General features: G+C 59.0%; 2 protein-coding genes across 3 annotated transcripts in view; one reads left to right on the top strand and one right to left on the bottom strand.

Moving 5' to 3' along the window:
- The first annotated feature begins 198 nt into the window (after positions 1 to 198).
- GDF1 (growth differentiation factor 1) lies at positions 199 to 2031 on the top strand. Its single transcript, XM_079919023.1, has 2 exons — positions 199 to 542; positions 1201 to 2031. Exons 1-2 carry the CDS (start codon positions 218 to 220, stop codon positions 1986 to 1988), a joined length of 1113 nt encoding a protein of 370 aa, XP_079775149.1. The 5' UTR covers positions 199 to 217; the 3' UTR covers positions 1989 to 2031.
- A 338-nt stretch (positions 2032 to 2369) lies between these two features.
- UPF1 (UPF1 RNA helicase and ATPase) overlaps positions 2370 to 11669 on the bottom strand; it is a 36229-nt gene continuing 26929 nt past the window's right edge. For both annotated transcript variants that reach the window (XM_079919011.1, XM_079919012.1), the window contains exons 16-24: positions 10457 to 10574; positions 9894 to 10050; positions 9522 to 9664; positions 8206 to 8380; positions 7563 to 7644; positions 5859 to 6020; positions 5507 to 5724; positions 5040 to 5162; positions 2370 to 4223 (exon numbers count right to left, since the gene is read on the bottom strand). In XM_079919011.1, the coding sequence (XP_079775137.1) occupies positions 5043 to 5162; positions 5507 to 5724; positions 5859 to 6020; positions 7563 to 7644; positions 8206 to 8380; positions 9522 to 9664; positions 9894 to 10050; positions 10457 to 10574 (1175 nt within the window). In that variant the 3' untranslated portion in view covers positions 2370 to 4223; positions 5040 to 5042. The remainder of the gene's footprint in view (positions 4224 to 5039; positions 5163 to 5506; positions 5725 to 5858; positions 6021 to 7562; positions 7645 to 8205; positions 8381 to 9521; positions 9665 to 9893; positions 10051 to 10456; positions 10575 to 11669) is intronic.

Below are 11669 nucleotides of genomic sequence, written 5' to 3'. Positions count from 1 at the left end.
AACCCACCCCGCCCTGGCCACTCCCGGGACCCCTGCCCCGCCCCCTCGAGACCCCGCCCCCGTGATTGGTCCCTATTCGACTTCAGGATCGCGGCCACGCCCCCCGAGACCCTGACCTGGCCCAGGTCTTTCCAGGGACCCCGGTCCCGCCCCCAGCCCGCAGGTCCCGGAGCCCACCAGCCCCTGAGCACTCGCCCGGCCGCCGCCTGTGACGAAGATGCCACCGCTGTGCCGGCGTCCGGGCCGCCACGTCCTTCTTCTCCTACTGGCCATGCTGCTGCCCTCGTCACCCCCGGCCCGCGCCCCCGCGCCCCCGGGCCCCGCCGCCGCCCTACTCCAGGCTCTCGGGTTTCCCGACGTGCCCCGGGGCGCCCCCAAGTCCCGGCCTGTACCCCCTGTCATGTGGCGCCTGTTCCGCCGCCGGGACCACCAGGAGGCCAGGGCGGGCCCTCGGAGGACGCCCCTGGGGACTACCCTGCGGCCGTGCCATATGGAGGAGCTGGGGGTCGCCGGAAACATCGTGCGCCACGTCCCGGACCGCGGTGAGTGGGGTCTGCGCTGGGGGCGTGGGTCTGGGAGGCCGATACCCCGCTGGGCGCCCCGAGCCCGCCACGAGCCTCCAGCGGCGCGTGAGGAAGGCCGGAGAGCCCTGAGGGTCGCCACCTTCCCCGTCCAGCCCGCAAGCAACCTGGGCCTCTGAACTCCCTCAGCTCCTCCGCGTGGACACCTGCCGGGACAGGGGATGGGGTGGGGGAGTAATCCGAAGGCCAGGCTCCCTTGCACCGAGCAGGGCCCCTTGCTTGCAGCTGAAGCCCTGCCCCCACTCCATCCCACCCCCTCTGCCGCTTCACACCGCTTGATGCCTTCCTGCAGATGCCACCCGCCTTAGCATCGCTTCCCCACTAGCCCCATGCGTTCGCTCATTTCCCCCCCCACCTCCCCACCCCCGCCTATGTCCCCAACGGCGGGCTGGCCGCCCTACACTGGTCGGGGCCTCTTCCTTGCAAGTGACGCCCTGCCCCCACTCCATCTCCCTCACCCACCGCCGCTTCACACCATTTGACGCCTTCTAACAGATGGTGCGACCCCCAGCTCCGGTCGCTCACCTTCCCCCGCTGTCCCCAACCAAGACCCATTCGCGGGCCGGTCGGCACCGAGTGGGGACCCAGCGCCAGCCGAGCCCTCTCCCTTCCTCCCCAGGCGCGGCCGCCCGGCCCCCGGAGCCCGCCTCAGCTGCGGGACAGTGCCCTGAGTGGACCGTCGTCTTCGACCTGTCGGCCGTGGAGCCAGCCGAGCGCCCGAGCCAGGCCCGCCTGGAGCTGCGCTTCGCGGCTACAGAGGCGACGGCGGGGACGGCGGGCGGCTGGGAGCTGAGCGTGGCGCCGGCGGGCGCGGGCCCCGGGCAGGTGGTGCTCCGCCAGGCGGTGTCCGCCCTGGGAATGCCGGTGCGCGCCGAGCTGCTGGGCGCCGCCTGGGCCCGCAACACCTCGGCGCCGCGCAGCCTCCGCCTGACTCTGGCGCTGCGTCCCCGGGCTCCCGCTGCCTGCGCGAGCCTGACCGAGGCCTCGCTGCTGCTGGTGACCCTCGACCCGCGCCTGTGCCACCCCCTGGCCCGGCCGCGGCGCGAGGCCGAGCCCGCAGTGGGCGGCGGCCCTGGGGGCGCGTGTCGCGCGCGGCGGCTCTACGTGAGCTTCCGCGAGGTGGGCTGGCACCGCTGGGTCATCGCGCCACGCGGCTTCCTGGCCAACTACTGCCAGGGCAAGTGCGGGCTGCCCGCCGCGCTGTCCGAACCCGGCGGGACGCCCGCGCTCAACCACGCTGTGCTGCGCGCGCTCATGCACGCGGCCGCCCCTAGCGCCGCCGCCGGCCTTCCCTGCTGCGTGCCCGCGCGCCTGTCGCCCATCTCCGTGCTCTTCTTCGATAACAGCGACAACGTGGTACTGCGGCACTACGAAGACATGGTGGTGGATGAGTGCGGCTGCCGCTGACCGGGGGCGGGCGGGAGAGGGCAACAATAAACACTGCGTGGTCCGCTCTGCTGCCTTCTCGGGTCTTGTCACCTGGGAGTGGGGAGGGAAGCAGCTATGTCCATCACCATCGACCACCAGGATGGTGGGTGGAGGTCCTACAAGTGACGCCGCCGGCGCAGCCTTCCCAGAACCCATCTCTAGGGGGCCCAACGTCTAATGTACACGGGCCCCAGGAACTGACCCTGCGTAGGCCCAGATTCCCCAACTCCCGTCCCTGCTGCACAGGTTTGGCCCGTCTCAGCTTTGCCGTTGAGGTGGCTCCGAATCCCCCACCCCCAACCAGGCAGAACCCCAAACCAAGTGCTCTGCCACCCCCTGTAGTTATCCAGCCCCAGTGTGAATGCAGAGCTGTTTATTAAGATTTTATTGGTGACAAAAGAAGTTAAAACAAATTGACCGAAAATCAAAAAGTTACATTGCCTTGGTACAGACGCTTCTTGATTTGGGGGACTCATAGCAACTGTTGCTAAGGTGGAGAAAAAAGCAAACAGCACAAAGCAGAGGCAAAGCATTCCAAGGAACAGAACAGGGTGGGTGGGTGTGTCACCCATGGGGACAGTGCACAAGGGGTCATAGCAAAAACCTATCCAAACTCTATGCAGCTACCAAAAGAAGTGGGAACCGAAAGCACTACAGCAATGGTAATAAATAAGAGGCCTTGCCAGAAGGAAGGTGGCCTGTGTGTCCCCCGTCTCTCCCATGTACCAGTTAGAATCTGGAGGCTTTGGGATAAGGCACATGGGGAGGGGGATGCTGGGGGTCAGGGTCATCAGGGCCTGGATAGGCAGGGTTAGGGTTAGACAGTCCCCAACTAGGTCCCGCCAGGGAGGCTAATCCCCGTCACGGTGTGCGAAGAGCTGGGGGTGACTCCACCAGCAACAATAAATGCAAGTTGCAACCCAGACCCAGGCAGAGGCCCCTTGTAAAACGTGATGTGACAACTCCTTCAAGCCCTTCGGCACAGAACCAACTTATTTCAGAAATGTATCCCCTTTCCCCGCCAAAGTTAAAATGACCCCACCTCATCAAAACTGTGCCCACAGGTAGAAGGGCTCCAAACTAGTCAGGTAGGGTGGGGGAACAAGAGGGGATGGGGCATTCAGTGAGCCTAACTGGCCACAGCGACGGTGGGAGCCTCCCTGGGAACGGGGACAGATCCTCCTGGCTAGTGCTTTCCACCAAATCCTCAGGAAGGACCCTGGGGAAGGAGCCACTGGCCAGGGAACTGCCACCTTCCTGCCCTCTGGCCTCACGGCCAGTCCTGCCCGAGGCCCCTCCTGCGGGGCCGAGTCCACGGCACACGGGAAGCGCTTTGCTTCTCGGAGTCCAGCAGAGACCACGGAGTCGCCTGCCCGGCCCGGGACCATGCTCCCTCACTGCCCTGACGTACAGGGAGAAGCTGCTGGAAGCTAAAACTGAAAAAAAAAAAAATCCTCCTCCCGTCACAGGTGTTGATCCTAATCTTGAGTTGTTTTGGCATGTTTAAACTTCGTTTCTGGAAGCTTCTCGCATCTCCCAGGTCCACCACTAAGATTTGAGAGACAAATTCAGGAAAGTATATTTTTCAGTACTCCTTTGAAAGAATCTTTAAAAAACAAACAGAAAAACACAAACCACCATATTTTCTTTAAATGAAAACCCTCCTAGAACACAGGCAGTTGTGAGCGCGGCGATATCAGAGCCAGCGTGGACAGAACCCACTCTGAGGGGCTCTCCCGGCACAGCCGCCACCGCAAGGAGCCTGCTCAGCACAGAAACGCGTAGTTTTTCCTGCTAAAACGTAGTCCCCTTTCAATAAAAGAGAAAAAGAAAGAAAAGAACAGAGGAAAGGGCTACTCTGAGATGAGGGTCTTCCTCCCTCCGCCCTGGTCGCAGACCCAGGTGTGGACGCAGCGGGCGAGCGCTGGGCTCCTCGGCGAGCGGGGCTGGCGGGGCTCGCTGGCGGGCGGTCCTCCGTGGCCGCCCCACCTCCCGCTCTCCCTTCTCCGTCTCCTCGCCGCCACGTGCCAGCAGTGGGCGCTCGCTCTGTCTCGGGCTCCTCTCTCCCTCGGGTACTCCTCTCCCTCTCCTGTTGCTCACAGTGGTGCTTCAGTTTTAGCAGTGGAAAACAGGTATCCATTTATTTTTATTTTTTATTACCCAGAATAAGATGCTGATGGACTAAGCCACGTAGCTTAGCTCTTCCGCTGCCACCTGTTGGGGAGGGAGGGAGGGCAAGAGGCTTCAGAGAAAGTGGGAGCTGGGGCAGCTCCCGGGCCTGGCCCAGAAGGCACGGACGGGGCTTTCTCCCCGACTCCACTTGGCACCTGCGTCCTCATGTGTTAAACATGACCTCAGAGGCCGGCCGGGTACCCAGACCAATGACTTCCCACCCGGAGAGAAGGCAGCCAAGAGTTAAGGCTGCTGAGCCTGTGTTGTTCAACAGCGGTACGCCCCTTCTCCCAGCATCACTGCATCCCATTTTCCCTGCACACCGTCAGGAAGGGGCAGAGGAGCAAGCCCCAGGCCTATGCTTGCCCTGCTCGGCCTCGTTACAGATGGAGAACCATGAGGCCCCTTCTCCCAGCATCACTGCATCCCACTTTCCGTGCACACAGTCAGGAAGGGGCAGAGGAGCAAGCCCCAGGCCTATGCTTGCCCTGCTCGGCCTTGTTACAGATGGAGAACCATGAGGCAGGACCCTCGCGGGCACCTAGAAGCACCCCGAGGCACCCGTGCACCTAGGAGCTGGGGCCCTCGCCACCCTCACGACCTGCCTCATCAGGGCGAGGGGTACGTCCACTTCCTGGCTGCCCACCAGGAGCAGCTCTAAGATTCTCTCTGGAGAGGACCGTGGCACAGACGGTGTGCATGAAGTTCACATCCCCCAGACACTAAGAAGAGGTGCAGGGACCCAGAGTGACAGGTGACAGGATGCACTGGCCCCTCGAGGACTTGAGACTGCCATATTTCCCAAATTTTCCTACAAGTCCAGATCCCAGCGAAGACCTCCACCAGAGGCCAGCTTGCCTTCTAATACTGGGACAGCCCCGTCACTCCGCCGTGCTGGTATGCCCGCTCCCCCTGGTACGTGGAGTCTTGCGACAGCGCCACATCAATCTGTGACTTAAACTCATCTCCAAGGTAACTGTCCTGGAAGACAAGGTTGGAGAGATGAGCACCCAGTCGAAGGATGCGCACTCACCCTCCCAGGCTTGAGAACCTGCTCTGCGTCCAGCCCATCACCAGCCGCAGGGAATAATCTGGAAACCTATCCTCAAGCCTAAGTGGCAGGAAACCCACACTGGTTACTTCACCATTGGAGACACGCTACCCAGGACAGTATTGTGGATGGAATGTTCTAGACCTACAGTCCCCCTGCTAAGGTCTTTAGGGGTAAGTGTCACGGGGTCTGCATGTGTGAAGAGGGCTCCCTGGGCTGGTCTGACTTTTCTGTGGGTGTGAGACGTCTCAAGTTAAAGTGGCAGAGGGCTCACCTGGGACAGCTCAGGCTGGGAGAGGCCGGGCTGGCTCATCTGGGAGGGCTGGCTCATGGAGATGTAGCCCTGGGTCAGAGCGCCCTGTGAGAAGGGCTGTGACGCCACATCCTGGCTGGCCTGGCTATTGGGGAGATTCGTCTGGCTGGGCCCAGGAAGCCCAAAGCGGTTCTTCTGGCGTCCCCCACGACCAGTCTTGCCTTTTGGGGTGCCCCGGCCTGAAAGACAGCCATCCAGGGTTCCTTGAACGAGGTTTTGAGCCTCACAGACAAGCACTCCTGTTCAAAGCCTGGATGTGAACAAACTCCAAGGCCAAACTGCTTTTCCCCATGGGATGCCACTCAGTGCTCACCTGCGGCTGGCCCATTAGCTTGTCCAAAATACCCCGGTGGCGGCATGGGCGGCATGACCAGGTTGAAGGGGATGGGAATGTTCATGGCAGCCATGTGGCTGGGGCCAGCACTGATCATGCCAATCTGGTCATGGGTCTGGAAGTACATGTTCGAGGGCCGGCCTATAAGACACAAGGTGAACGGCAGGCATCACACTGCATCCAGATGAATCTGTTGCCTGCCCACAGCTGAAATGTCTGTTTGGTCCTGTCACTGCTTTGTCTGCCCCAGCGTTTCTTGGTGCGTCCCTAACGGCAAAGTCACCTGATGCAGAATCTCACAACTCAACCCCCTCCCCCTCCCTGCACCCAATAGCCTCCTTGAGGCTGGTGCCTGGGAAGGCACCTTTTCTCCCAGGGGATTCTGAGAATCACTGGCCCATGGGGATCTGAAAAACTGAAACCGCTATGCATTTCTAATTTCTTAAAAAAAAACCTTTTATGGCAAATGTTATATTCATATTACATGCTACCACTGCCACCCTGCCACCCCCCAATCAAAAGAAAAAGACCAAGCTTGACAGACCAGCAGATCTCACTGAAAGCAAAAGCCCCCAGGGCAACCTTGGGTGTAGCCAGACCCACGGTGGCATCAGGGATGAAGTATGGACCCAGGAAACCCCCAGCCACACAGGGACTCGTCAGATGTGGCGATAAGAGATCTGTTGTTCTTCAAGAACACAATCCCTGGGACTTCCCTGGTGGTGCAGTGGTTAAGACTCTGCGCTCCCAGTGCAGGGGGCCCAGGTTTGATCCCAGGTCAGGGAACTAGATCCCACATGCATGCTGCAACTAAGAGCTCGCATGCTGCAACTAAGGAGCCCATGTGCTGCAACTAAGGAGTCCGCTTGCCGCAACCAAGACCCAGCGCAACCAAATATAAGTAAATAAATGAATATTTAAACAGACAAAAACAAACAAAAAAACACAATCCCCTGTCTGAGCCCAGGGACAGGGAGAACACTGGGGCAGGGAAAGGGGCCTTGCCAATTTAATGTGGAAAAGGAGCAGCTGGGGTGCGCCTGCCCTCAGGGTGAGTGGCAAGCACATGAGAGGTTTAAGGCCAATGTGAAACTCGGGGAGGTGGCACAGAGTCATGGGTGAGGCAGTCACCCTCCATGCGGGCTGGTGCAGGGAAGGGTCCCAGGAGGCAGGGATCTGGGGGATGAATGGGAACCGTCTACAGACTGGCTCAGGCAAGAGTCGTCATCGCAGCAGCAGGATAAGGCTCAGCCTCAGTACATACGGAAGCCTCACACAGGAAAAGCGGGCATGCGCAACCCTGAGGTCTGACAGATGGAGCTGAAGCTTGGGGAAGCCGCGAAACCTGAAATGAGGCGGTGGGTGTGACACCCCCACTGAGAAGGCGAGCGAAGGGCAGGCAGGGTGGGGTGTGAGCACAGGGGCAAACTGGCTGAGCTGCGTGCGGTATTTGTTGAGAAACTGCTGTCCATTGAGCTGTATTATTTTAAAAACATCTGGTTTTTAGAAATGGCCAAAGACCAATTATTTGATTTCTGACAAGGGAAGCTGAGAAAACTCTGTCAAACAGGCTTCTGTGGACCAAGGCTTGGGAGGCCACTCCAGGAGTAACAGGGCTGGAAGCTGTGGGCGTGGGAACGGTCAACAACTGTGGGGCCGGTCCGGTCCCCTGCAGAGACTCACCCTGGCTGCTCCGGTCATAGACGGATCCTGGGATGATGGCCTCCCGGGCATCATACATGGCTGTTGTCATGAAGCGGGCTCCCTGCAAAGGGTTTAGATAAGTGAGGAATTTATCATGTTGATACAAGGAAGAACTTCCAAAGATCTGGTGGCCTGGGAGGTGGCCAGGCTGCACTGAGGACTACCCCGAGGCTTGCCGGCTTTGGGCCTTGTGTGCTTTGGGCCTTGCCTGCCCCTCCTCACCTGACCTGGTCTTTGTTGCCAAACATTTCCGTCTCTGGGCTTCAGCTCAAGCAGCATCCACTCCCTAGGCCCCCAGAGCACCTTGGGTTTGCCAAGTTCCCTAACTGCTTGGGTCTGACCCCTAGGTGCCACCTGTGACGTAGCATCCCATGAAGTCCAAGGCCAGAAAGGCCTCAGAACAGCAGGGAGACCTGGCGTGGGGGGGCTCTGTGGGGACAGACCGGCATGCATGGCTCCTGTTCACACACTGACACTCTCGGCGCACCCTCAGCTCACACTAGTCACGTGTCACACCTGCCATCGCTCACTGCCACGTGCCTGGAACACTGGCTTGGGGAGGACGGGGTTCCCAGCAGTCTCCTCCCCGCCTCCCCGCCCCCTGCCCGCGGCCGGCCCTCACCGGGTTGATGGTGTTGACCAGCTTCCTGGGCTTGCTGAACTGCATGAGGCTCTCCCGCAGGTTGTTCAGCGGCCCCTCCACCAGCACCTTCTGCTCCTTGTAGTAGTTCAGCAGGTGGTTCCAGAGCGGCTGCTTGGACAGGGCCTTTGGGTTGCCCACAATAATGACCCCATATCTGCGAGACGTGGGCACAAAGAGTGCCGTGCTTAGGGCTGCACAGTGAGCAGAGCACTACGCAGACTGGTCCAAGGCAAGAGCAAACGAACTCGAAACCCAAGTCCAGAGTAAAAGGTGCCCAGGCAGCTCTCCTGGCACCCCGCCCACCAGGCACCCCTCCTCTTGCCATACAGGAGCCTTGGGTGCCACCCTCGACCTCCCTAACCAGACGCCTGCCCTGCCTGTGCCAGTGCCCGCTGTGAATGCTGGGGACGGGTGGGTAACTGCGAGCTGAGGTGACTTTCACTGGAGCCCACCCTGTAGCTGCCGAGCCTACAACTGGGTTTATTTGAGGGCAGATTTCTGTGGAGCCCAGATGTCAAAACACCTCTGTGGGCCGATGAGCTCAGAGTGAGTCTCCTTGTTTGCAACCACGAGTCAGCCTCCTGGGCACTATGTCATAAGTGGCCCAGGCAGGCTCCACAGCAGCTTCGGGACCCCTTATGGGCCGGGCATGTAACTCGAGGCCCAAGCTGAGCTGCTAATGGATGCTCACACTCATCAGGCTGTGCTGGGACCACCCCCGCCCCTGCCAAAGCTGGCCACAAAACAAATGGGGTAACAAACGAAAACCAAGGTGCCCTCAGTGGGGAAGGGACCAACATGCAAACGTGAGCCCTGCTTGGGGCTGGTACGATGGTGGCTGTTGTCTGGTGTCACGTGGGGGTAACACGGGGTCCACCTTGCCCTCTGGGTCCCTCACCATTTCAGAAAAGTTTTATTCCAGAACTGAACAAGGCAAATAGGACTAAAACATTAGACTCATGGATTAAACAACTTGACAAGGACACTCCGTTGTTGGGATGGAATTTCCTTCGAGACTGAGGCCACAGAAAGCCACCAGGACACAGAAACAAAGACAACTCATGAGTGAGACGTTCTTTCCGAATTGCTGCTGGGAGCCCTCTGACCACTAGCACTGGCGAAGCCCCTCTACCATGCCCTGTGCCCCAGCCCAGGGTGCAGCTGGGGTATGAGAATTAATAGGAAAAGAACCAGGCACTGAGCAGCCTCTTGGGCCAACCCCTCCCAGCGCCTCAGAAGGACTCCTATGCAAGAGAAGCCACCAGCAAGGCCCAACAGGACTCAGTCCTCCATACCGTGCTCTGGTCAAGGCCACATTAAGTCTCCTGGGGTCGTTTAAAAATCCAATGCCTTGGTGCTCATTCGCCCGCACACAGGAAAGGATGATGAAGTCCTTCTCGCGGCCCTGGAACGCATCCACGCTGGCGATCTCCACCTCCTGCAGGGGCAACGGTCACGGTCAGCCAACAGGCTTCCTTCAAGGACCCTTCAGCCTGGTGTGCTCAGCCTGGTGTTAAGATGCACCATCAAATCCCACCGATGAGCCTGGGACCTGAAGCCTGCAGAGCCCCTAGGTGCTGGCCACCGGCTCACTGCGCCTCTGTTACAAGGCGGTCAAAGGTCAGTGCCTGGGGTAGGAGCCAGCAGACCGGACTGGGCGCGCGCACCTGGTAGAGCTTGGTGTGCAGGGAGCCACTGAACTGCATGTACTGCACCAGGTAGGAGCGCTGGCCCTCATAGGGCGTGATGATGCCGATCTGGTCTGGCTTGGCGCCCGCCTTCAGCAGCTTCGTGGTGATCTTCTCCACATTTGCAGCCTCCGTCCTAAGAAAATCAGGCTTTCACTTCCCAGGCTCCACCTGTGGACTCCTGAGACCGCCCCCCCACCAAGGCTGGAGGCTGTGGGAAGCTCAGGGGCAGTTCCGCCTCCAGCACGACCCTGGGAAGGCCCTGCCCAGTGCGGCCACAGCTGGGCTGCCCATCCTTTACCAAGGGAGTCATGAGGGATAGAAAGGCTCACGCGTGGGCTTATGAAGGATCTGCTCAACATAAAAACATACGCTGAAAAGATGAGATTGGAAGTAGGCTGTTGGTTTAAGTGTCTGAACAGAATAAGGATGAGGGAGACAAGGAAAAGTTTCACCACCACATTAAACAAAACCACAGGTTAGCAGTCACTGGACAAGCCGTCACTGAAGCTAGGAGACGCCACAGATGAATCACTGCTTACCTGTTTAGGTAGGAGGTGCCTGAGCTGGCAATCTCCTCTTGGCCCTGGGTCACGTAGAAGAACATCGGTTTATCCGGTTGGGGCCACTGGAAGTCAAACCCCTTCTTCACACGATCCGCTGTCATCGTAGAGGAGAAAAAAAGAGAATATCCTATCAGAGAAGAAAGTGTAGGCAGTCTGGACTGAGCTAAGGTGGAGAGCTGGAGTGGAGGCCATGCCATCCTGGGCAGGCACACGGTGGGGCAGGAAACCGCAGGCTCCAGGCAAAAGACCCAGGTCTGCGGGCCCGGGCCAGGCCACCGAGTACCGAAACTCCCAGGAACACCTGGCACCGTGTCTGGGATGAAGCCGGCTCACTGGCTGAAAAGATCTCACTGGTTAGTGCTTTCTGCAGTCTGTTTAAGAAACCTGTGTCTGGGGGCTTCCCTGGTGGCGCAGTGGTTGAGAGTACGCCTGCCGATGCAGGGGACGCGGGTTCGTGCCCCGGTCCGGGAGGCTCCCACGTGCCGCGGAGCGGCTGGGCCTGTGAGCCATGGCCGCTGAGCCTGCACGTCTGGAGCCTGTGCTCCGCAACGGGAGAGGCCACAACAGTGAGAGGCCCGCGTACTGCAAAAAAAAAAAAAAGAAACCTGTGTCTGCCTCAGAGTAACGAAGATATTCTATTTCCTTCCAGAAGCTTTATGATGTACCTTAAGGGACTCATATGCCCCTACAACTGGCTTTTAAGAACGACACTGTTGGGACTTCCCTGGTAGTCCAGCGGTTAAGACTCTGCACTTCCACAACGCAGAGGGTGCAGGTTTGATCCCTGGTTGGGGAACTAAGATGCCAAATGACACGTGGTGTGGTTAAAAAAAAAAAAAAAAGAATGACACTGTTGAGCTGACCCCATCTTGTCACACACCAGGGCCTGTGGACACATAGGTCTGCCTCTGGACTCTATCCTGGGCACTGTGCCCAGTGTCTCTGCGACTGCAGCTTTACTGTAACTCCTGACATCTCCTAGTATGAGTTGCCACCTTCATCAGGCTCTTCATGTTCGTCTTGGGTGCCTGGTCCTTACAATTTAAAAAAATCAGCTTGTCCTGTCACATACCCCACCCACACCTTTGGGAATTCTGACTGGAGTTGTACCTGATCAACAGATTAGTGTAAGAAAACTGGTATTTTTGCATGAAAATAGCCTAACACTGATGAAGGAAGCTTGGCCCAT

The sequence above is a fragment of the Stenella coeruleoalba genome (genome assembly GCF_951394435.1).
Source record: "Stenella coeruleoalba genome assembly, chromosome: 3".
NCBI classification, from domain to species: Eukaryota; Metazoa; Chordata; class Mammalia; order Artiodactyla; family Delphinidae; genus Stenella; species Stenella coeruleoalba.
Note: the sequence above shows the minus strand (reverse complement) of the source record. Positions and strands in the feature narration are given on the sequence as shown.